This window comes from Betta splendens, chromosome 9 (genome assembly GCF_900634795.4).
Source record: "Betta splendens chromosome 9, fBetSpl5.4, whole genome shotgun sequence".
Taxonomy (NCBI): Eukaryota; Metazoa; Chordata; class Actinopteri; order Anabantiformes; family Osphronemidae; genus Betta; species Betta splendens.
The window spans coordinates 26,100,542-26,126,229 of NC_040889.2; the positions used below are offsets into that span (position 1 = coordinate 26,100,542).

At 46.1% G+C, this 25,688-nt stretch overlaps 2 protein-coding genes and 1 long non-coding RNA gene across 5 annotated transcripts; 1 reads left to right on the forward strand and 2 right to left on the reverse strand.

The window, feature by feature from the left end:
- Positions 1 to 119: 119 nt before the first annotated feature.
- Positions 120 to 3,462, reverse strand: si:dkey-193c22.1 (uncharacterized protein LOC567837 homolog). 3 transcript variants are annotated; one of them, XM_029163912.3, is made up of 9 exons: positions 3,314 to 3,462; positions 2,416 to 2,539; positions 2,183 to 2,332; positions 1,973 to 2,093; positions 1,584 to 1,796; positions 1,324 to 1,407; positions 955 to 1,096; positions 665 to 827; positions 120 to 477 (listed from the first exon to the last, which is right to left on the reverse strand). In XM_029163912.3, coding segments are annotated over exons 2-9 (1,023 nt in total). In that variant the 5' UTR covers positions 2,418 to 2,539; positions 3,314 to 3,462; the 3' UTR covers positions 120 to 329. The 3 variants fall into 3 exon arrangements, with proteins under 3 accessions (XP_029019745.1, XP_029019744.1, XP_029019743.1); XM_029163911.3 differs by having other exon boundaries at positions 120 to 561; positions 3,314 to 3,461; XM_029163910.3 differs by having other exon boundaries at positions 120 to 561; positions 2,416 to 2,536; positions 3,314 to 3,435.
- A 12,762-nt stretch (positions 3,463 to 16,224) lies between these two features.
- Positions 16,225 to 19,313, forward strand: LOC121202490 (uncharacterized). Its single transcript, XR_005898140.2, has 2 exons — positions 16,225 to 17,385; positions 17,461 to 19,313. It is a non-coding gene; the product is annotated as an uncharacterized LOC121202490 (long non-coding RNA).
- Positions 19,105 to 23,824, reverse strand: lipg (lipase, endothelial). Its single transcript, XM_029163668.3, has 10 exons — positions 23,475 to 23,824; positions 22,402 to 22,592; positions 22,056 to 22,235; positions 21,301 to 21,412; positions 21,002 to 21,220; positions 20,671 to 20,913; positions 20,368 to 20,488; positions 20,023 to 20,250; positions 19,835 to 19,939; positions 19,105 to 19,749 (listed from the first exon to the last, which is right to left on the reverse strand). Exons 1-10 carry the CDS (start codon positions 23,563 to 23,565, stop codon positions 19,737 to 19,739), a joined length of 1,503 nt encoding a protein of 500 aa, XP_029019501.1. The 5' UTR covers positions 23,566 to 23,824; the 3' UTR covers positions 19,105 to 19,736.
- Positions 23,825 to 25,688: the final 1,864 nt, after the last annotated feature.

A 25,688-nucleotide genomic window follows, 5' to 3' on the forward strand; every position in this document is an offset into this window, starting at 1 on the left:
CTATATTAGAGTTTATGGACCCCCCCCCCAACAAGTTTACAATGCTGTATTACTATGTTACCACAGTAACATACAGTATTAATACAGCGTTGTAAACTAAACAAATTGACACACTCCTAGTTAATTAAGCTAGTTTAATTATTATATACAATGGCATATACATGTATGCTTTACAAAATGTTTTAATTGGAATTATTTAATTATCTCAAATATATTATTAGATGCAGTTTTATTACTGTTACAGTCACAGAACTGTCTAAGACTTAAATCTTTAAAATGGAATGAAGGTGTTTGGCACAATCTGCTGCTACACTGACATACTACGTTCATCAGGTTCCCAGAAGTTTTCTGAACTCTTGCTTGATACAGCCGTAAATAAGTTGGTAGAAAAACCTGTTCGGTGCCATAATGTCAGTAACCATCTCAGTGTGGTTGACTTTGGGGAGCAGAAGGAGCGACACCTTCACAGACAGCGAGCTGAGAATCACAGAGAATTTTGTGGAAGATTCAACAGGAACGATAATGTCATTGGTCCCATGGAGCAAAATGAACGGTGGCACTCTGACAGAAATTAAGAAAAAAAAAACACAGCTGTGACGCATTTTATCATTATTAAGACTAATATCAGTTTTAAAAAGCTTAACGTTTGACGGTATTGTCTCACCTGTCCAGTTTGTCCTGGTTGAGATTCTTTACTACATGTGTTGGTGAGTAGTATGCAAAGTTTTCCACTCCGTTCATGGCTTTGTGCATGCTGGAGATGTATTCGACTGCTCGTTTCTGCTCGTGTTTATAATGCTCCATGATATCATACACACCACTTAGACCTGTTTGGAAAACAACATAAAACTAAAGCAACTAATTTAACCAAATGTGTCTATCTATTGAACTTTACACTGTTTTAGCATTAAACATGTTTGACTGGATCTTGGTGAGACCATCAGTGATCCTTACCAATAACTCCTCGTACTGCGCGTGTGATATCTTGTTGCTGGCTGAGTTCTATGAAAAGCTCATCTCTTGTATCAGTGAGAAACAGTGTAGTCAGTGCACACAGATGTGCACCTGCCGAATGGCCAATTAACACGATGCTGTCCTAAAGGAGACAAACCGGATAATATGTTTAAGCTTCCAATGAATCCTGGGAAATTGCAGATCCATTTGGACAAACTAAATTAGACAATCTATAGACAAAATATAGACTAATAGTACACTACCATTACATCTTTAGATTTCAATTCTTGGATTTTTTGGTTTTATCAACACAGATTTGACTTGCCCTTGTCATTTTTACTTCCAAGACATATTGTGAGATATACATACTTTGTCAAAGTTGAACTTCTCTCCATTCTCTTGAGCCCAAACCAAGCAGTCAGCAATATCTTGCACCATTCCTAACACATTCCCCTGGTAATAAAATTAAACCAGCAGTCAGATGACATAGTAAATATTTATAATAAATTAAATATTCTCTTTAATTACACTGGCATAATCCGCATTTTTAGTCAACAGAGTTAGAATACATACAGTATATACTATATTAATAATTTAAATGGCAATGCAGTGTGTTCTAAGGACAGTACCTTTGGATAGATGCAGTAATCTGGGCATATGACAGTTGCATTCAGCTCATCAGCCATCTGCTTGGCCAGCAAACAGTAAATAGTTCTTTCTCCAGAGCCCCACGCACCCCCATACACGAAAACTACCAGTGGGGTAAGAATATCTCCAGCCATGCGCTCATGTGGAGGGTAGTACAAGTCCAGTTTGTTGCTTCTGCGGCCAAATGTGATGCCCTTTGAGATGCACCAATATATAATAAGTAAAACTTCGATGTTATTTACTGCACACTTTTACTGACACAAATATAATAGCATTATTAATGTTACTTAAAACCTCTAATTATAATAATATATACAGTAATAAGTAATATACAGCACACATGGGTAAAATGATCAAATTACATATTTACCTTTTTAAAGTGTTTATGATTTTTATTATTGTTGTACCATGACTTCCACTGAATGTAAAGTCTCCCATACTGCAGATATTTGAGAGTTTCAAGCACAGCTCTGGTCAGAGTGTATATCCTTCTAATAAAGAGATAAACCATGAAAAATTATAACTAGTTCATGTTAATCCATATAAAACTTTCAATAGCAAAGTCTTTTTTAAAAATTACCTTGGTTTTAGAGCTTCTATGTACTTCTTATATCCAGGCTTAATGGGCCAGCCATAAAACCACTGAACAGCTATAGAGACAGAGTAGGGGACACCCACCAACAGGACACCCACTGCCACGGGCACTGACATGTGGTCTCTTAACCCTGACCTTCACATACAAATATAAAAATTATTCATTCAAATATAATTCTACTCAGAATGATTTTCAGAATGTATTCCAGCGGCTCTCACATGTTGTGCTTCAGTCTGTTTGCCTTTGCCCAAGGACACTTCAGAACTGTCCTTGCACTGTTTGGTCTGTGTTGGTCATCAGGTAGATGCTTTTAGCATCTCCGAGTGTCTGACCTTTGGCCTGCTAAAAAATGCGCAGCAGAGCATTATGACCTACATTTATTAGCAACTTTACATAACTTAAAGGCTTGACACAATACTGTAATCTATATTAAAATCTATTTATCCTTAAGTCATTTATAAGTGCAAAGAAAACATTAGTTTTGTCTATAACTATTAGCAAGTGAGATGTTTTGTTTACACATTTCCATTTCTGACTTAAAACATTTGACATAAAACCAAAAAAAGCATGCCTGTTAAATCGCTAAGCTTAATGAGTCACATTTCAACAAATGTTTCACATTCTAAAAAACAATGGTTGTTTTAATAAATTATTTATGTATATTTATAAAAACAGCAACGGACCAAAAAGAATAAATGCGTTGACTAAACTGCTATGAGAAAGTTGTAGCTTCGGGCGCCGCCTAGTGTCACTCTACGGGACAACACCAACAAAGCTTGTGGCAATGACACATGACAATTGTATCAGTATTAAATGTATTTTTTCACCCTTTTTGATTGTAAGCTAAATAAACTATAATTTGCAGTCAAGCAGTGTGGACATACCAAACAAACAAAGTATCTGAGGAGTTAAGACATTGGAGTTTTAACTCTATCGCTAGCTAAATGTTTGTAGCCTAGCTGTCGTTAACTTCCTGTTTACCTAACCAACGTTACTTTGAAAAAAATCCGGAAAGTGAAACAGCGACAGTCAACGTAAACAACGCGAAGCACAGCACAACTTCAACACAATACATTTTCTATTAAAATCAGCGTGGCAAAGACACTGAAACACAACCGCAGTGCAGCAGGCTCACAGTCCTCCAAAAGGCGGTGCACCAAGACGAATGACTGATGCGAAAGCGACGACGAGAGCGATGGATAACTTCCGTTTTGGCATCTAGACAACTTCCGGTTTGTTGAGAAGCGTCAATTCCTATCCCAGCGAAAACACACAATAAAATATTCTACAAATTACGATTTACAAACACACGCCTGCTTACTTGTTGTGTTGTTTGTTGTTTGTCAACCTAAATGAAGATCTTGTGAAGTAAAGGTTCATGGTATTTGCGTAAAATATAAACTGTCTCATAAACCATCCACAAAATGATGAATTATTTGTCAAATGTATTTGTTGTTGTTCGTTGGAAAGTTCCTACAAATTCCGTTTTATGTTGTGTAATCTGTATTTATACATGGAAATAGATTCAGTCACAGCCACTTGCTGAAACCAATGATTTATATATTGTTACAGAAAGTTGAAGCACTGCCCACACACATCCAGCAGAGGGTAGAAGAACTCTGGCTCTTTGTCTTTACTGTGTCTCTACAAAAAAACACCAACACAGAATATATGTGACTTACCATATGAATATACAATAACTTTGTTGTACTGTACATTTAACACGGAAAGGTTATCAAAGCTCTAGAAACGTTCTTCAGCCTCAGGGCTAAACAGGCCTGCTTCCTCCGGGAGCTGGGCTCACTGTGTTGAGTTTACATGGGCTTTGTTGCTTTGCACAGGTTTGTTCTTTATTCTGTCCTGCTCTCACAGTCCACAGAGGGCTCTTACGTGTTGGCGCTCCAATGTTTGCCACCGTCTGTACGTGGGCCCTGTGTCAGACTAGTGACCCGTCCAGTGTGTGTTCTGTCTTTGACCCAGTGACACCTTGGACCAGCTCCAGCAGGTTCACAATCGCGGGTTCAAAACCCTCATCCTGCATGTTGCCTATGAAGTGCTCTTCAGACACCCACCGCTTCTGTGTTGCTCTAAGGCACACCTGACGCAAACTCACGCTCTGTAAATTAACTCATGTCTTGGACAGAGGTTTTATTGGCTCTGACCACGGAAAACCTTGAATTCAACATTGCGAATTCGTGGAAAGCAGACCAGCGTGCGACTGCTGACCAGCTCGAGGGTTATTGTTATGTTTGGCCCCACGGAGCGGAGCCTTCAGCCCCGAGTGGGAGCGTGGTTGTTTCTCCATCTGCCACGACGTGGGCAGCGCCAGGTGCTGTTACAGAAGCCACACTGCACACGGGGCCCTTCACAGGGTGCAGAGTCAGCCGGTTTGGAACACTGTGGTAAATATTCACAGTATCTCCTCGTGCCCATGGAAGAAATATATAATCCTTGAGGGGGATTATTACATGTGCAGTGGTATTAAGATAACAGTTTGCATGCACAAAGCCTGTATTCTGTGTAGATGTAGGCGTCCTAGAGAACGCTGAACTCCTTGTGGAAACATTTAATGCAGGAGCCTTTTTCATAGTGTAACAAAACGCCTAATAGTTCAGCACTTACATCTAGAAAAGCTGACTGTCGGAGACAAGATGCCACAATGGCACAACATTGGACACGAGCCATTCACATCAGATGTCAGTGAAATGTGGCCCATTTATTCAGGTGAGTCATCAGTGTGTGGACCTGGTCCACTGACAGATGCTGGCGCATCACTGCTTGTCTGTAGCAACGCATTATTCATCACATTATCACATAAAAACCTTTTATTATGTGTGTGAAATTCTGATAGAGTGGCCTGAAAGATGCCCTGTAAGATCACTGCCGACAGGAAGTCTTTTATTAAGTCCCTTTTCAAGAGTAACATGTTTAAAGAATACTTCATGTACCAAAGGTTTCCACTAAGTACAGCAGGAGTATGAGTGTTCTGTGAAATTCGAAGGCGTGAGCAGCGCCTTGATGTGACAAGTGACAAAGGAGCACTCAGCTAACTGGAAATGCTGGTGGCACTGGTCGTCCCTTTGGGAACAGGTCATTCCGTCTCCTTTGAACATTCAGTCCCATCTGGCTGCAGTCTGCTGCTATTCAAAGCATCCTGTGTCTGGCTGCGGGCTTGATTCGAAGCGCTTCTGCTGCTGGTAGCTCATCTTCAGTGCACGCGTGCTGCTGTATCGCCCTCTGCTTTTGATGAGTCATTGTGTTATCAGGTGCGTTACCTGTGAGCAAAAGAAAGAAGAGGGAGCGTCCACAACCTGATGAGTCACGTGAAAGTAAACTATGGATAAAAATATACCCATTCCCACTGACTGAGTCAGAACATGAAGACATTTGTATTGATTTGTGATTAATTTGTGTCATTTCAAACTAACAGGCTCCCGTTCATTGGTCCACGCTCCATGATCATTTTTAAATAAAAACTGCTTGTATGTCTTCGTTCCAGTTGGTGTTTGCGGGTGTAAACGTGTGAGCGCTGGCCTGATTTCTTTCCTCCTGTGAACCCCCACTGTGACCCAGTCCCCGAGCTCCTGACTGGACACGCGCCAGGACCCAAACATGTTGCCTCTGTGTTTCCTCTCCCCTCTTCCCCACAGGCCCGGCTCAGCCAGAATCGCAGAGGAATTCTGCCCTCGTTGGGCCCAGGACCTCAGGACACAGAGCTGTCTTTTCACAGGGACTTCACAAATGCACCAGACCCTTAAAGAACCTCCCTTTAATAGGGAGGAACCATGGAAACTGGCACTGACCACAAAGCCCACTTTCTAGGTATCCCAGTACCCGGAATCACACCCTGAGTCCGGCAGACGCCAGAGGAGCAGAGAAGATGTAGGTGCTGCTGGTGAAAGGGCAGCACGGGTTTCCAGGTCCGCTCAGTGGAGAGGAACAGAACAGCCGTTCTCGTCAGACGCATGGGATGAATGTTAACAAGGCCACGAGGCTCCAACGTGCAGCCGCTGATGCAAGGTGTGCTCGTTGATGGGGAAACTGTCCGTTGAAGTCCATGAGCACGTGTGTGAGTGCATGTAGAGGCTGAGGGGGTTCAGTGTTACCTCACCGCAGCAGTTTGTCTTTATATAGTTGAAGGCTCAGGTTTCAGTGGGGTCTCACTCCAGCGGGTACAGTACTGAGTCAAGGGAAGGTGAGATCATCTCAGGGAGAGCGCAGCAGGAGTGTCCAGAGCTGCACCACATAAATCCAGGACTCAGTTTGCTACTGTCCATCCGTCCGTCCGTCTGTCCACCTGCCTGTCTGTCTGTCTGCTTTTCTGTATGTACGCCTGCTCGCCCGTCCATCCGTCCGTCCGTCAGTCTGTCAGTCCGTCCGCCCATCCATCTGTCTCTCTGCTCGTCTGTCTGTCTGTCTGTCTGTCTGTCTGTCTGTCTGTCTCTCTGCCCCTTCGTCCGTCCGTCTGTCTGTCTCTCTGCCTGTCCGTCCGTCTGTCCGTCTGTCTGTCAGTTCGTCCGCCCATCCATCTGTCTCTCTGCTCGTCCGTCTGTCTGTCTGTCTCTCTCTCTCTCTGCCTGTCCATTCATCCGCCCATCTCTCTCTCTGCCCGTCCGTCCTTCTGTCCGTCCGTCCTTCCGTCTGCCCGTCTGTCTGCCCCTCTTGGTGACCTGTCCGCAGTGACCCCTCTTCTTGCTTTGTGGGCACTGGGACTGAACCAGAGGCCTCTGCCAGCTCCTCAAGGCTCATGACCGGCGTTTCAGTGTGATTTTCTTCTTTTAAACATCTCCCTATGATCCCGTCCACACACTAACTCTAACATTAATATGGCATCTCCATAGTCTGTGTGTTTTATTTCGCCATCCTGTGTTTGCTTTTCAGCTGGTGCAGTGTCCATAACTTGGACTTCAGACATTCCTTCCACAGACTGTACCAGTGTCAAGTACTGTTCAGCTGGCACACATGAATAATCTTGTTCATGTGGAGGTTTAGTTCATATTTTTATGCTTAAATACTGAAAGCACTTTCACTAAAACAGTTTGGCCTGGACTTTACTTTGCTTGGTACAGAAACAATTCACACTGGACACAGGTCTTTGTCTGTTCAGAGACTAGATTCCTCAGAAGAGCCCATGGGAACAATGCTCTCAGTGAAGAGCACAGTACAAAGGAGAGACTTAATTGCTGGCCTGGTCCTCTTTGATGTACATCATCGCTGAACAGGCAAACATGGAGACACAGCACAGGAGCTTCAGACACGCTGACATTTAGGAGCATGGAGGCGAGAGAGGAGCCTCACTTTGTCTCCAAAAGGTTTCACATGGATCAAAAGCCTGGTTAAAAACTACTTATGTATTAGAAAACTCTAATTTCTTTACTGAAATCTATTGAACCATAAACCATAAACGAACCTCACCTCGAACTATGAAAAGTCTAAAAATCTGGTATGTTGCATCCCACAATGTGTCATGAACCCAAAGTATTAATGAGAATTAAAATCGTGACGTGTTTTGTTGGGAACCTTTCTGCTCATTGAGGTCACAAAGTGACGTTTTTTGGCCTGTTCTGTGATTGTTTCTTGCGTTTCTTCCTCTCAGATCAGAGTGTTCCAGGTCATTTTCGTCTGGACTGGGTTTAAAGATTGATTTATTAATTCAGATTAAAGCTGTCCTTTATTTTAGTGTAAGCCATTGTGTAACAATAACAATTAATAATTTGCTATCAAACTGAAATGTTTGAGATTAAATGGAACGTGAGGTCACTGAAGCGTCATCTGGTCAGAAACTGTTTTTTCAACAAACACTGTGCTTCTTGTTTAACCCCTGACGTAACTGTTTTACATTATTTAGAAAAGCCAGTGAACCCATTGTGCCACATGTTTCTCATTGCCATAGAATTCTATGAAGGATAAAAAATATTTACACAACTGGTGTCATTGTAAATTTTTATTATTTGTGACGTCACACATGATGTTCATGGTTCACAGTGTTCTTAAGGGGGTGGAGTTGTACTGGGATTCTTCACACCTGCAGCTAAATCACTGCGTTATTTATCAGGTACACTGTATTCTACAGATAACCCTGTTGAAAGTTTTTAGTTATGAAATATCCAAATAACAAACTGTCTTCATTACCTTGGATTATTAGTGAGAAGGTCTGAATTTTGATTTCCACAGAAGAAATCGTGTCAATTTGTGCAAGTGGGAAAATCTGAGAGTTCAATGGGTTTTTGAAGGCCACAGCCGTCTGTAGGTCACACAGGCCTGCTTTTAGTTATGCAGAACTCAATCTACTTCCTCTGGCTGATAATCTCAGTGTCAACACTGGGCTGAACTGATGCCACAAAGAGTAAGTGAAGAAGCCAAGGTCACTTTTTAGTTATCGGCAATTAAAATACCACAGGTCATAGTGTGTCTACCAGACTGCACTGCTCACACGCATCCAGACTTTAAACCACGGTACCGAGCTGAGCCTGACAGGCAGATTCTACTGTACGACGTCAGTGAGAGGATAAAGCCTGAATCCTTGGCCCAGGTCAAACATGCATGTGTCCGTTGGGGAACTGCAGCACATATGAAATATGATATTTAGAGCAGCCTATGAAAACTGTATAAAACTGCTGCCTTCAAAAACGTAGAATTTAAAGATGTACTGTATATTTTAGGACCAAAACCTGCGTCAAGAATGAGTCATGGAAACTGAGAGCAGACAGTTTCGCATGTCGCTGGTGTTGAATGTCACACAGTGAGGGCATCACATGTCGGGCCTGCAGCCTATTTGTAGGCCTGAACGGACGGACGCCCTCTTCTACGCGGCAGTGAAACACAGAACCGAGACCAGAGAAAGTGTCTTTTTCTTTTTAGACCAAAGGAGCTTTTTGAATCTTCACTTCCTTTTCGTCAAATACCACAGGTTGGCAGGAAGGAACGGTGGTGGTGACGTGAAGCAGCAGATACTGACTGGAAACAACATCCACTTAAACAAAATGTGCTTGTTTTGCATGAAACTTATGTGAAAGCTTTCGTGTCCCGTTTTGTGCCTGTCAGTTTGTGCAGGAATGAGAGGCTCCTCGTCACAAACGCGCGGCGCTGCCAGAGAAGCCAGCGTCTCGGTCACTTTACTCCAAAGTCACCATAAATCGCAGGTTGCATCATTTTTGGCGTTCCACGTCAGCCTGCGGGTGTCAGTGCGTTCCAGCAGCAGTTTTACGATGCCATTCTCAGAGCGGCGCAACAGGAAGCGTTGCGTGGTCGGAGTCTGTGGGCTGACGCCGAGCGCGGCTGCTCCGCGCTGCCTGAGAGGAGGAGGACGCGCCGCTGCTGTTTCTCTTTTTTGCAGAAAAACCCACCAGCGCCACCAGAATGTGCCCACGTGCTCGAAGATGGAAAGTCACGCTCCGTCCCGTCCATCAGACCATCCTGACAACCACTTGACAACCATGGGGCCATTGTTGTCTGTGAATGTGGCTACTACAGAGTGAAAACACTGACAAGCCAACAAGGAGCTTTGGGAAGAGTCAAAACAACTGGGTTTCTCCTCCCTAGCACCGTATAGTTTTACATATAAATCAGTCAAACAGAATGGGCTTATGGGAAAACACCACAACCTCCCAGGAAGACGCTGTTTACCTCACAACACAGATGTAAAAGCTTAATCTCCAGCGTTGTGACTCCTGCTACCGGAGACTTGCTCACAGTCATCTGGTGAGCGGTGGCGTGATGTGTAGGTGACTCCACTGGTTGCTGCTGGTGGGTGGTGCTTCGTGTTACGTGTTACGTGTCAGACAGAACAAGGGATGTGATATCAAGTTTATGTTCCAGATGGATGAACACACACGCTGCGATGACTCCACTCTGCTGGGAACCCGTGTCTGTGGCCAAGGCAGAACAAAGGTGCTGAGCATGCCAGTTCTGATCCCAGTGCTCCCATCTGAAGAGCACATTCCTGTCCACTCAAATACTGCCCTCATTATATAATGAAAGACAAAGTATAATAAGTGTGTTTGGCAATTGAATTATCCAAGTGTGTGCCGCTTGTTAATGTTGTTAGCGTGGCCCAGTTTTCACTTGTTTGTGTGTTTGTACCCGCAGCGTCAGAAAGTTGCTGATGACTTATTCAGTGTTGATGTTCCCGAAAATGAGGAGAGAGGAGTTTTACCTGGGTCACGTCCCGAACCCACAATGGTTTTGTAAAGTTGTGATGTAAACGGTTCGTGTGCTTGTGTAGCAGGCTGTTGCCAACCTGTGGTCAGGTCTCTGCACACGCTGCACAGACTGAGTCTGACCTGGTTTCCACGCCGAGGCCCTCACAGCTGATATTTCATAAAGCACACAGCAAAACCAAGCGTTGCTGTTGGGACCTGAACCTAATTACAGTTTACAGTAACATGAGCATTAGGAAGGTGGTTGAAAGGAAAGTGTGTGTGTGTGTGTGTGTGTGTGTGTGTGTGTGTGTGTGTGTGTGTGTGTGTGTGTGTGTGTGTGTGTGTGTGTGTGTGTGTGTGTGTGTGTGCGTGTGTGTGTGTGTGCGTGTGTGTCCGCCGCCTCTGCACCTCAGCTCTTTTATACTTGAAAGAAGACATGACTGCTGTCTTTTACTACAATAGCAGGATTATCTATAAAGAGATAATGGAGTATTAAAGACTCTCTCCTCGTTCTCATCTGTCACAACCTCTCCTATCTTTTTACAACCTGCTGCTCCCACATGCCCTCACGTAACCCCGGCCCAAAGCCAGCTCATTCTTCTCTGCACACCTGCTCACGTGTTTCTTCCCGCCCCCCTTTTGTCTCACACGTCACCCGAGGAGGACGTTTTTCCAGCCAGCGGCACCGTAGCAGGCGGGTTCTGCCAAGCGGAGCGTCCGCTGGAGTCGGACCGGAGGCTGATGTCGGAGCCTGGTCCAAGACCCGCTTTGTTCCCGTCGTTAGCATTCAGCACCTGAGCCCTGGAGCCAGAAACTGGGGCGAAAGGGAGCCGAGCCTGGCTGCTTTGCATCACATTGCCCTCCTTTCCGGGCTTTGGACCAGGCATGGTCGTAGTTTGCAGGTTTGCAGCCTGCCGTTGCTCTGGTTCTAGTGTCCGCCACAAGTACCAGTCAAATGAATTAATAATGAATCAAGTCACAGTTGACTCTTGAGTAATGGCTCGTAATGTGACATGGTTTTATTATGATGTGCCTCCATCAGCTGAGGATTAAAAGTAGGTTTGGTGCCACTGCCATTTTCCCACCAAACACTGGAGTTGGATTTAACACAGAGTCTCTTTGTTTGGCCAAGAGCCACTGGCTCAATGGGCAACATTCAAAGAGCGCGCAGGGTCGCGGTCGGCGGATTAGGGTCAGCTATGGAGACTGACGGTGAGCGAGGAAGGGCTCAGGGTCACGGGTAGCGCTGGCGAGGATGCGGAGGCTCCTCAGCACAGCAGACCTGGACACGCTGCAAATGAAGTTAGTTTCACTGCAGATTTTACGGTTTCTTCCCAGCGACTGCTTTCGTGCCTCCGCTGATTATAGTGACACGCCGCCCGTGACGACTGGGAAGGAAGCTATTTGTTGAACGGTGGCTGAAGCTGCAGATTTGTTCTTGGATTAACGTGCTTTTCCGCTCTGCTGTTTGAAGGAAGTTTTGTAATGGTGATTCGCACAAATATGCGGCCGTTACAGATATCGAAATAGCAGAAAAATGTAAACTAGCGGTGACGCGAGGAGGAGGAATGTGCAGCTCAGCGTGTGTACACAGTGGCGTGAAGTCTTTGTTCACACGGAAACGCACACGCATGTGTATGTGGAGAAACCCGTGACACTGAACTGGAGTAACCCTTTTCTTTTAAGGTGAGGCCATCCAATCCAACCAATCGCAGCTGCTGGACAGGAATCAGGCACCCTGCCCTAAGCCAATCAACACGTTTGCATCCACGCCCCCCTCTTCCCATTCTACTATTTCACAAGTACAGCCAACTGGCGGAAATGGGTTCCATTTGTCGATGCGTGCCAGTCGCTCGTTTTTTTTTTTTTTTTTCTCTTAAAGCTCTTGTCCTTGGTGGCTGCCACGCCATTGTGTGCTACTCATTCATTCACAAAACGCACGGTCCCGGGGGGAAATCCCTCGGCTCGCTCGCTGTCTGTCTCCCCTGCACGGCCGCCGCTGAGCCCAGCTCTGAGGAGGCTTCTCTGCGAGGCCCTGAGTTTGCAGGTGTTTCTGGTGGTAATTTGCAGCTGGGCCTCTGTTATTTGCCTGAGGGGTTGCAAAACCTATATCAAGCATAGACACGATGCTTTCCTATTACTTAACATAGGTATATCAGGACCATGAAAAGGATTATTAGCATTGAATATTACTGAGCTGCTGTGGAACGATGTATTAGGAACCTTGGTTATTTGGTGAAAAAGCCGCACACCTCTACCTTTGAACACAGGACTAAACACTCCATGTGCTTTTTATTACTGCTAATCTTCATGGGCTGCTGAGATTTATCACCGCTGTCGATTCTCAGACCTCTTCCAGCGTTAAACGTGGTGATGGGAGCGTGATGATGCGCTGTGAACCTTGGGTCATTTGGCTTAATGACGATTGTTGTTGTGTTGAAGAATAATTCTGCTTCCAGTTTAGCTTCAGGTCATTGTTGAGTTCCCACAGTTCTTCTGCCAAAACCTGGTGTTTCTGCTGTACTGAGGGTGTGCCTCATGTCAACTGATGACTCATGTCATCTCAATAGGAACGCAGTGTTGCATTTGCACTATAGGCTCAGTTTATAGGATCAGTTTTTAATGGGCAGGTGCTGCAATGAAACATTTGTTAGGTGCTTTTCATCTTCATCAATGGCTTTGTCTTTATTTTCCTCGGTCTTATTGCTTTTTAAACCTCTTCTCAGGTTTTGAGGATGATTTCTTTCATTTTCTGTGCAGCTTTGAATTACAATGTGTTTCAGTGATGCCAGAAATGAAATCCTACAACTTCCAGGAACACACTTCCCACTTGTGAGCAGCAGAGGAAGTACAGTAGACGTACTTGGTTACTCATAACAGTGCGTCTTTGTTTGGTAAGACTGTATTTTTCTAAATACTTTCTCGCGTCTCATGTGAAGACGTATCAAGGAACAATTGCCTGCTTGTAATAGAAGGCACCTGCAGTGTCCAATATAGTGCGACAATAGATGAAGAAACATGGTTACAAATACCCATTACCTGTAACTAAGATCTCATATGTATGTTGTATTTAAATCCAAATCCCTAGAATGTCCTGGAATCATTCACATTCATTCCTCAGGTTTTAGATGACACTACTATAAAAGATGCTGAAGCAGCAGCGGCTTTGGCAACACAACAACTGACCGTTACTGGGTGTGAATTTAGATTATGTGGTGCAACCTGTTTCATTTTATTGGCCACAGTGTTCATTTGTTTACTAGACACAACTAGTGGAAGCGTCTCCTAGATGGTAAATGAACTGGGTTTAGTTTACAGAGGTGAAGATGAACAAACATCTGGCCGGTAGCCACGTTTCCACTAAACATAGAAATTAATCAACTGCAGTAGATGTTGTAAGGATTGCTTCTTTCTGCCTCTTTCATCTTTTATCCTCACGATGTAAATAATGTTTTATGCTTCACATTTTGCCTCGTGCTCACATCCTCCCAGAGTTCGTCCAGGAAACCATTTGTTACGAGTGGCTGTCCTCCTTTCCTCTGCTGCCGTTGGAATATTAGTATTAAGAGATTAACAGTAAATCCTGGTTGCACACTGTAGCTCTGATCAAAAGTGAAGTTCGCTTTGAGGTGGGATCGCTCTGCTGCTGCACCCGGCCGCAGACGCTCTGCGTTTGATCCGCTGTAGGAGTTCCCATCTTAGATCAAATCAATCAAACCACCAGGCCTTGGAGTCAAATTCCTAAGTGGTGGCTGGGCAGCGGTACAGAGCATCTCTGCCCTGACCCCCAGGTATCAAAGCCCGGGCTTTGCAAAGCTCTCCAACGTGTTCAGTGAACGTGTTCTTCACAGTTAAACGTGTCCAAGTTGGCAAAACCAGCCACAGTGAACCAACCACAGCTAGATTAACCAGAAATAACCAGTGTTCTGGTTTTCACCCACGTCATAAAGCTGATTACTGAATTATGTGGACAAAATAGGTGTTGTAACGATGCTGGCATGAGTCTGACCGACTACTGCTGTTGAGCAGCAGCAGCTAGAAAGGAGCTCAAGGTCAAACATGAAACACTCTAAATGTACGTTTATGCCCATCTGAGACAGAAACCTACCATTAGTAACTGCATTAAAATCCTTCAGTACAGTGAAAACAAACTCCAGACAACAGACATTTGCTGTAATGCCACAAAGGAAAACCCTGAGAGCGGATCTTTTTTTTTGCTTGTGCCCAATCTGTAAATAAGCAGATTTCAGTATAGTGTGAGGAATTAAGCCCGGCCAACGTGCCTGCTCCAGAACTTCTCCCTAGACGGAGGCTCCAATGTATTCTTTTGTTACATGTGAGAATTACATAAATCCTCTTCTCAGCAGATTATAGTTTTTTCTTACTTTCTCTCAGCTAGAGGGGCATTTCTTTGCATTCCTTACTCTCCACTGGCTCGTTCCCATGAGAAAGTCGCTGCTCACACTCCTGACACCACGAAACAGCCCCCGGAGAAATGACAACGCTCTGACCGGCATCGGAGGTTCTGTCCCGCTCTGTGTGTGTTCGTCGGCCCCGAGTGAATCAGTCTTTATTATTTCCCCATCGACAGAGGCCTCCTCTGTGACTGTGTGGGAGAGCTTCAGGTTCTGGTTTGTATTTTTGTGAAAATCCATCAGGCGTTTTCAGCTGCTCCGTCCTCACAGGGCTTTGTTTGCTTCAGGGCAACTATAGAAACAACCTCGGTCAATGTGCCGGTGATGAATTAGCAATTAGCTGTGTGTGGAATCAGGCTTTACCGTGTGTGATTTAGCCTAAAATTAACACAGAAGTGCTTAGTGGTCGTCAAAGGGCCCAGATGAAATGTGAGCGCTGAGGGTGTTTCTTTAAAGAGTTTCGAATGTGTTTTTCTCAGCCCCTGACCAACCGTTCTATTAGTGGAGCGTGATATAAAGTCAAGAACTTTTTAGACGCAGCTGCTTAAATTCAGTGTCAGTAAAACGTAGAGATGAAATCAGAAGGCCAGTAAGAGATCATATCAGTGGTGATCACACGATACACTGGATAACAGAGAACAGCCACTGCCTTGATGGAGGTCGCGTGGTGTCACCCTGTCCCTAAACCAGCAGTGGGTGAACATTCAGAGGGAACAGATCTGAGCTGTCGACAAAGCAAAGATTAGCCTCAGAATCAAACACAGCAACCGTCACATGCAGATCCGTCGGTCCCATTAGCTTCACCTGAAGGAACAACGGTAGCGGCTGATCACTGTCACTGTCTGTTACACTGTACTCTGACTTCCCTGTATGCAGTGATGCAGGCTCACAGGTTGATCCAGGCCCGCTGTTTTGGAAACAGTGACATCAGAGCGGCTGTTGTCATGTGACGCCTGTGTTTCTACCTGAAAGGGAAAGTCGGCGCGTTGCACCTGTTCACACTTATCATCTGACCTCTTTCATGAAGACTGGCAGCTGTGTGGATTGGACAAGGCATCGAGTCGGTGAAGCTGTCGGATGGTTTCAGATCACGTTCAAACATCTGCTTTGTCCTCAGCTCTTTTTCATTAGTGACCCTGATCTCAATATATCTAATAAATCTAATTAGTTAAAACAAAGGGACACTGTTCGGGATCACTTTCATTATTGCGAGGCGGTTTATTCCCTGGGGATGGCTGGCTATGTCCAACAGAAATGTTGATAGAGTTTAAAACAGCTGTGTCCCTGCAACAGGAAATGACCAAAACTTTGTGACCAATGGCAGTTTCCCACATGTGAACAATGTTTATGTCCCTGTTTGTTACTGACCTTTGTCCGTCCGTGTCATTCAGGCACAGACGTTAATTCTTCTCTGAATAACAGCCATTTCATGAGAAACAGTGATGAGAACTGGCTCGGGCCCACAGCTAAGCGGCGCGTGGTCGGCTGTGCTGTCATTGGCTCCTCAGACTCTCCAGTTCCTTCCCTGGCGCTCACTTCTGGAAGAAGGGGTTGGGCATGTTGTGATAATGTCCAGGGTCAGAAGGTGAAGGGAGACTGAGTTCATCACCAAGTGGACAGAGAGATGTACTTCCTCCCTCCCAGACTTCCTCAGAAGCCTGCGTTAGCGTTAGCTTTAGCTTTAGCTTTAGCTTTAGCTCCTCGCCTGTTGGCTCCTTTGTCCGGTTTCTCCAGAATCATCTCAGTCTTTGCTCTAGACTCAGCTTCACCTTTAGTTACACTCACAGAGATACACGCTACAGCAACTTCCATACTATAATCACATACTGCGACATACATGATATGATTACGTGATAGAAGTGTTCCAATAGCAGAGAGCACAGCGACCAACTTTCCTCCAACCCAAGGTTATCGGACTCTCTGAGCTGCGTTCGGGAAAACAGACCAGGAATTCCTTCCAAGGAAGTCGTAAAGAAGACACGAGGAACCGGACGCTCACGTCAACAGCTGAACCACTGGCAGCTACAGTCACGTTCACCTCACTGGATAACACAGCACCCTGCACCGTTCAGCCTGCTATGATGCGAGTGTGACCCCATAAAAGTGGGCTGAGGTTCAGCAGAAGCGAAGGGACCCTCACGCGTCCAGGAACAATCACACGCGTGCAGACGACAGGTGACAGCGTGAGGACAGACGCCTGCACACAAACACACACATCAACATGGGCCCCAGATGATCGTCAGGACTGTTACTCTGGCCCCCTTCAGGCCTCCGTGCACCACCCGCGTACAGTGTGCGTCAGACGTTTAGGTCCAACGGGTCGTCCTCGTCAGCAACAACTGAGAAACCACCCGTTTTCTCCACTTTTCCCAAGGATATTTCATACAAGGCCGCTGTAATTATAACATGACCTCGGTCTTGTCTTTTCATGTTCACAGCGCTGGGAACAGTCACACCAGATAAGAGTTTCGTGTGAAATCCATGACATGGAGTGATAAAAAAAAAGAGATTCAGTTCTGCTTTACTGCTGAAAGGAAAAACAAAACTTCATACTCGATCTTGCCAGAGAAATGCCTCTGCTTCATAATCCCCCTGTACCTCCAGGCTTTCATTATCACAGCACGGCTTAAAGGTAAACACGGCTTTCAGATTGAATATCCCTGGCTTGAAAACACACCTTTGTCTTTCTCGCACTTTACTTTCTCAGAATGTGCAGAGGACGTCTCAGAAACAGAGCGAGTCCGCGGGAACGTGGCGCTTTCATCTGCGGCCGAACCCTCGCTGGAATGCTCCTCAGCTGGCACAGCATGACATTCAGCGCATGCAGCGGGCGCTGAGGTCAAGCGTTTCCATCATGGCCACCGTGACGTCGCTCCGTGTGAGTCAGTGGCTGACCAGCGTGTACCAGCGCAGTCACGTGAGTCGGGGCCCAACACGTGGCCATCGTTCAGTCCATGGGGCTGAACAGAGACGAGGACCCCGAAGGACCTCAGCTTGAGAAACAAACCAGTTCATAGTGAGAGACGTTCCACTGCGCAGCGCAGGTCCTCGTTCCTGTTTAAATGGAAAGACCTCCGAGAATAAACACAACTCGGGGGTTTCGTGCCAACTGTCAGCGTGAGTGGAGTTCCCCTTGGTTTTGAAATCGTTCCTAGGAGCGCGTTCGATGGAGTGATTTATAGATGCAGGCATAAATTAGACTTTACAGCCACAGATGTAAGTGTGTGTTGAATATTGTCACAAATGCAGGTTGTGTGAATATTCTGGTCAAGTAGTGTGTAATGAAGAAACATGCGCTTGGTTTTCCATAAACTGGTATTAGTCACATCTACTAGAACAGGCTTTTCAACCATACGTTTGGTTTTATCATTAGCTACTATTATAAATGTCTTCATAATTACTGTGTGTGGGTGGGGCGTCATCTCTGCGACCCACGGGTGGAGGCACCTTGTTTAGAGCCGCAGTCTTTCTCGTTTTTCACCCACACCCTTCTTCACTTTAGTTTAGTTTTATTTATTACTCCATTTTATACCATGCAGTTCCTGAACAAATTATTAAAGTAGAAATGTTTTTCATTTTCTCCCCATTTGTAAATTGCATCTGAGTTTGGACTTAGCTGTTAAACAGCGAGGCAGGGAAGGAGTTACACTTCTCCAAGTCTATGAAAGTCAAATGAGTCACTAAACCAAAACTGGGTGGCGTGATGTTAGAGCGGAGGCATGACAACACTAAGTGGTGTATGGATGGAGAAAATAGGTCAGTTCTGCAATGAGATTCACACAGATGAAGATAATTAAAGCAGCCCGTGGATTAAAAGCTTCTCTGATGCATTCCTTCTGCTCGGCATCAGGTTACAGAACCATAACGATACTCAGTCATGACATTCCTCTGTAACTAACTGTTCAGATATTTCACTGATGGTTTGGGTGACAAGGTTCTGTTATCTGGGGTTTCTGAGGAAAAGGATCCAGGAAAAGCGCTTCAACAGGAAGCTCGTAGCTCAGATACAGTACGAGCGAATGCAAGGCTGACTGCAGTTCAGGAATGTCTGTGGCTTTTTCTGAACCTTTTACATTACAGACACATTTTCCAAAGGATAGTCGGACCACTAAGCATCCAACAAATGCAACTTTGCATATTCTTCTCACCAAATTGTATTGAAGCTGTAGCCATGACAGCTGAAAAGGCCTAAAGAGCAAAATGATTTACACTCTTCAGAACCGATAAACCAGTGGCTTTTATCCAAGCACTTCTACATGTTGCTTGAGGTTTGACTCCTTCACATGACGATGTTTGTGCATGGGGAGCTTCTCTGCCTCCAGCGGAGTGAGGGTAAAAACAGGCGAAGGCATTATTACAAATAACAGGTGAATTTATTTGTCCAAAAGCTTATTTACAATATGTACATAGACACACCCCAATATGAACCATGTACACTAACACTCTGCACACAATGACATTAAGAACCATCAGCTGCAGCGTTTCAGTAATCTCTCAGCACAAAGACCCATTTAACCTACACAACCACACACACAATCACACACACTCCAGGAGAAATGTCATTCAACCTACACTTCAAGGGATGCGTTCCGATAAATAAACGTTGGTCTTGCAGTGCTTCCATATGTTATAAATAAAGATTTTAAAATACAGTACAGTGCCTACAACTTCTGGTGTACGTCCACTGGCACAGAGTCTACTTCACTTTCCCACACAGATGTTCTGTAACGCTTAAGGCAATCTCAACACGCCGACGTGTCACTGCTTCCAGCCTGCGGGACGGTTTCCAGGGCCCTCGACAGAACCCCTGCCTCCGAGTCCAGTGGAAACCCTCCAGAGCCCGAGACCCGGAGCCCCTTCCCTTTGTGCGCTGTTCAATCCTCCAACAAAAAGTGCTCCAAGAGAAGGCGCTGCTCTCACCGACCCACGCTGGGCCCCGGCGGTGACGGTGCGCCGCTTTCTTTAGTTTTCTTCAAAGTGCTGTTACATGGGCAACCTGTTGATGAAGCGAGCAGGTCAGTCTCCACATGTATGACAGCACAGGTTTGGTGAAGGCGCTAACGTTTGGCCGTGTTTCCTACCGTTTTCTTGGCTTTACTTCCCAACCGTCACGACATTTGACAAAAGTTATGGACTCCCCTGGTGAGATTTCAGTTTTTGAGGAGTCCTCTGCACAGAACGTAAACCTGCAACAAGACAAGAATAAAAGGTGAGATGTGAAAAACGCCCCGCACAGACGCAGACTGTTCATCTCTCGCCACCGACTCACTTCTTTTGCGTTTCTCCAGCTTTCACGCGAATTCGCCGAACTTCGAGGACAGGTTTAGAAGGCGTTGAGTTCCAAGACCACAAGTTATTTTTGACGTTTTTCCAGAAAGAGTGCCAAGATTCAGCGTCTCCCTCCCAACTCAGACGGATCTTCAGCAGGTCCCCAATGTCCTCCTCAGTAAACACCAGGAAGGTGTTGGTCAGGTTCAGGCCAACGCTGTCCCGCTGGCTGGATAGAGTTTGAATCAGGTCCCGTTAAATGCCCAGAAAACTACTGCCCAACAAGACTATAGGCTAAATATTATGCATTCTCAAGAAGCACCGTGAGAAGAGACTTTAAACTTACACATCAACAAATATGTTTGATGTATCATTATGGCCCCCATACAACTGGACGTAGAAGGTGGGATCTGCATTGTCTGACTGTTTCCTGTTGAACACATGCATCTTCATCTGGTAGTGATAACCTAAAAAAAAAAAAAAAAAAAAGTTAAGGTTTGCTGTCTGCAAAAGTAATAAGAGAATATGAGAGTTACAGATAAGAAAGTGAAAGTGAACCAAGGTCGGTTGGAGCGTCTCATCCGGTTCACTCTAAAGCAAACCGCAGTAGACGATCAGACTGAAACACGGGTCCAGCTGAGCTACTAACCTCCAAAGGGAGTGACGGCTCGCGTCTTCAGGTACATCTTGCTGTTGCGCCTCTTGCGCATTTTCCTGGCGTTGTAGCCGATGTTGTTGCAGCGGTTTTTGCGGCAGCTGAGGCAGATGCCCTTCTTGAAGCGGTCGGGGCCCGTGCACTGGTAGGCGAAGCTCATGTGGTCCTTGTTCATCAGCGAGTCCACGAACAGGTGCACAGCTCGCTCGTGCTCGCACTTCATCACCTCCATGAAATCTGGAGGCAGGACAGAGGGTCGGTGGGGGGTCGGGGGGGGTGGCGTGGGCCCATCACGGCCTCGGGGGGGTCTGGTTCGGGTACTTACTGCTGGCGACCGCCAGGACCTCGCCGAACGCACAGCCGGGCTGCACGTCGCCGCCGTTGGGGTAGATGTCGATGTCTCCAATGGGCTGCTGAATCCCGATGCTCACACCCAGAGCTTCCCGCGTGTACGTGTGCAGAACGTCGACGAAGTCGGCGTCATCTGGGGAGAGGCGCCACTCGTCCTCGACGCCTTCGAACATGGGTCCGGCCGGGTCCAGGCCTGTTGGGAAGGAGAGGGTGACAATGAGGCAGGGGGACCTCGGGAGCGCTTCCTGTGGATGCAAAGTCCAGTCAACTCACCAGTGATTCTGCCGATGGTGCCTCGGACGTATGTCCCGGCGTAGCCCGCTACGTGAGCGCCCAGGCTGTAGCCAATCAGGTGCACGTTCTGGAGCGGCAGCTGCTGCTCGTCCTGCGGGCGGGAGAAAGCATTCACATCAGCGTCTGCTGTCATGAGCGCTAACCCACATGCTGGATTTCTGCCAGCGATTAGTCGTGCCTGCCTCAGTTGCCCCCAAGAGAATCTCCTGACACCATCTGCGCTGGTAGTTTGTCTCCATGAAGTTCTGTCAATCTGATGCTTTAATCCTTCCTCACTTATTCTGTGCACCGGTCCAAATTTGTGACAGTCTTGCTGAATGGAAGGACTGTCTCTGCCTCAGAGACGCCAAGTAAACCACGACCCTCAGAGACTCTGTGCATCAGGACGCACAGCACCGTGTACGCCAGGCTGCCTGAGAACGACCTGGGATCCAAGGCGGCCGACGGCGAGGAGAAAACGACTCTCTACTCTCTCATCCTGCACGGATGAGCCTTCCTTTAAGACTTCAAAGCACTGTCACGCTCACAAAAGGTTTGGATCTCTTCAATTACCAGTGGAAACAAAGGGGGAGATTTTTTTGTCACTCAACATTACTGACAAGATGAGTCACAAGGAGTAAAAATACTGCAGGAGGCCTATTTATGAACCTGCTTTAAAAAAGACAGCTCGCCTTTGAAAAAGCACCAAGCAAAGAGGCGCAGATACGCAGCGTTCAGGTGGTCATGACACACACCTGGAGCCAGTTGAGCATGTTGGCGATGTCGTGGCCGATGGCGCGAGTGTGGTTCACTGCGTCGGGATAGAGCTGCTGAGCCATTACCAGCCAGTCCACGATGATCACGTTCGCCTCACGTTCACGCTGCATCACGGCCGAAACCAGCTTGTGCATCCAGCTTTCGAACATCCCGCTCATCTGTGAGAGAGAGAGAGAGAAGTCAGTGGTGCTTTTGACCTCTGACATCATCATTCACATGATAAATTCCAACATTCAAAGTGCTTGAAGACGTCCACCTATGTAAAGAAAGGTGTTTATTCTGACATCTGATGAAGCCACGTCTTTATTTTGAATAGCTGCGTACCGTCCAGCCGTGGATGATGAAGATGGTCTTGGCTGTAGCGTTGAAGCTGCACTCCTCCAGACACGTCTTCTTGCCCGTTTGCAGGTAGCAGCCTTCTTGGTCCAGATCTAAACCCTTCCTCATGTTGTACTTGACCAAGCCTTTGGGAGCGTTGCTCTCTGTTGGCAGTTCATCCATTCCACTGTCTGCATCTGAGGAGGGAAAGGAGTAGAAAAGCCTTTTAGGTGCTTCAAGCCCAAGCAGCGCATTCGCCCCTTATTATTCACTTGCACGGCACCAGGCTGAAGCCATTCAGCCCGTCATCCATCACAGGCGTGGAGCGGCTGAGGCGGACACTCAGCATCTGCTACAATAAAGCCGGCGCAAGTGGAGCCAAGATGTCACCGAGCAGCGTCCCCTTCATTTCATCCCCTTTCACACACTCTGCGGCCACAGCTCGAGTGATTACCACGCTTTTACGGTGCGCTCGCGCACGGGTCTATAAATGGTCCAGGTGGGTGAGGAGCCACAGGAAGCCTTCAGTTTTATTTTAAGACCGCACGAGCCGGTCTATGTATTTAAACCCGGCGGCCTCACTATTCCTGAATTAATTACAACAAATTAACGGCTTCCATTTGAATGAACCCCGCAGCCCTGGGTATCGGGCCACCCAGGGTCTGAAACGACCTCCGCCGGACGGGAGAACGCCGCAGAGCGGTTGGAGGTAAAACGCGGGTCCCGCGGAGCGTCTCGCGCGGAGTTCACACAGACGTGGCGTCTCCGAAAGGCGCCGCCGCTCTCTCCCGAAGGACACGTTGCAATCCGCGCTTCTGGCTCCATCCCCGCTCTTCCGCATCACTCTCCCCGCCACACTTGCTCGTATTTGTATAATTTTGCAGATTAATAAGCCGGGACTGTTGGAAAATGCGACGTTTTAGGCGACTTTATAAATTAGGACGTATCATTTTATACATTTTCAGGAGGCGCCCGTTGCGCTCACCGCTCACGCTCGTGTGATATTACATTTTGAGAGTTTCCACGTGTGATTGTAAAATGGATAAAAAGAATTATGAATGAACAAAGACTTTTCTTACCTTTGAGAACTGCGTTTTCCCCAAGAGCCGACGAAAAGAGCGCAGCGGCAGAATGTAGGAGAATCCATAGTAAACATGCTTTATGATTCATTTCTTAGACACCAGCGAGCGTGGATGAATTAAACGCCTCTTGACAATACAAAGGGAATTGCGGTGTTACTGGTGAATACTGTAAGTAAGTGGACGAGAGGGTTTAGATCCAGCGGTAACAAAGAGCTGCGGAGCCGGCGCTGCGTTTTGGTGCGCGCCTCTGAAAGCGCCGCTGGAGAAATGTATTAACTTGCGCCAAGCGTGTCATGTAGAGTTTTAAATAGTTTCTCCCTTTCAGTCATCTGATCATCGGCTGATCTCTCACGGATCTTATTGGTCAAACCCCCATTTGTTTACGTTTAAAGGCGTGGCGACGCTGAATGAGTGGTAGTAGTTTCTCACGTCGTTTTCTCATGTGAGGAATGAACGCAAAACACGCAGCCTATCCACTATCACGTTGACAGGAGGGTGGGGTCTACGACCAGACCGGCGTCACGATCTGCTGTTTCAATCCAAAACGAAATGAAACGACAAAAGTGTCCTCCGCCTCATTAACATACGTGGAAAACCCACCACCACCCGCTGGAAACATTTAAACGACTCCGACCGCGCGTGGGGGGATGGCGAGTCGCCAGCGCGTTCTCCGGGTTCACCCAGGCATTAATTGACGAGGCGCAATAATGGGCGCACTCACGCCATGTGCAATAAACGGCGCTGTTTTGTGTAAACACTTACACAATACAGCACAAACACTGAAAATGTAAGAGCAGCATGCCACTTAACAGCATAGTAACACACCCACTTCTGTCTGTCTGTCTGTCTGTCTGTCTGTCTGTCTGTCTGTCTATCTATCTATCTATCTATCTATCTATCTATCTATCTATCTATCTATCTATCTATCTATCTATCTATCTATCTATCTATCTATCTATCTATCTATCTATCTATCTATCTATCTATCCACAGGACGTGTGTTTTATTTTTAGCTCAGGTTCACTCACCCGTGTGTCCATACATACGGTACAGTGAGTACATAGTACAGCAGAAGCTGCGTGGAGGTGATGCAATGCAGCGAGTGTAAACTTCTGCCTGCTGCTCCGCTGATGCTCACACTGATGTCTGGGAGTGTTTGCGTTTCACCATCTCAGCGTGTGTTTTCTCAGTCTGCTGAAACACCTGAAGATGAGGGAGGAATTCATAACACTGAACACCTGCAATGCACGTGGCATTGGAAATAAAAAAAATCATTACTTTAGAGTCTCAAATCAGACAAAAATGTCACTCAGTTGATGATGTGAGATGAGACTTTGCAAATGTACAGTATGTGATCTTCCCTCACTACTGCGACTGGGCAGTCTGATTAAAATGATACTTGTTATTCCAGACTCCCTCGGATGCCGGCGACTGAAGTTTGCCCGTACAGGTAATATCTTTGGGTGAACAGTCGTCTGTCTGGCACCTGTCCTAGCTGGCAGAGCCTCACTAAACCTGCTGTTTAATTACTGGCAGACTGTGGAGCACAGGTCAGACAGTACGAAGGTGACCGTGAGCTACCAAACCTCAGAGTGAACTGCTTTTACTGTGCATGTTTTTTTAAGTATTTTATATAAATATTACAGTGGATCAAGTCAACAGATGCCTGAAGAATCCTTGCGCTACAAAAATAAAACTTTTCCAGAAAGTGTCAAATAAAAAAAAATATTCGATCTTTATTTAATTTTGATTATTCATGTTTTTAGGTGCACTTGACTTCAGTAGATTCGTTTTTGAGCGTTCTAGGCTTTAGAGTCTCATTAGTGTGAATTTACATCACGTGCCTCTTTTTCCGCTCTCGATGCGAATGTGAGATGACAGAATGTATGTAGTACTTCAGAAGAAGTCCAAGGACTTCCCAGAATTTGCCCGATGTCAGTCATTGGATATTATATTTATTCTGAAGCGGTAGTTGCTTCTCTTGCAGGGGAATTATTTTTCTTTCCATCCACATACCTCAGCCAGATGCCCACTCAGCCAGTGTCAGTTTGATTCTGCACTATATGCTGACCTGACTCTACCTTATGGTCCAAGACCGAACAACGAGACACTGTGGAGTATTCAAGTAGACTTAGTGGAGAACAAGAGACCGATTTAAATGTCAAGTGTAACCCTGTTCTAACTCATGCTGGACATTATTAACAATGAGCT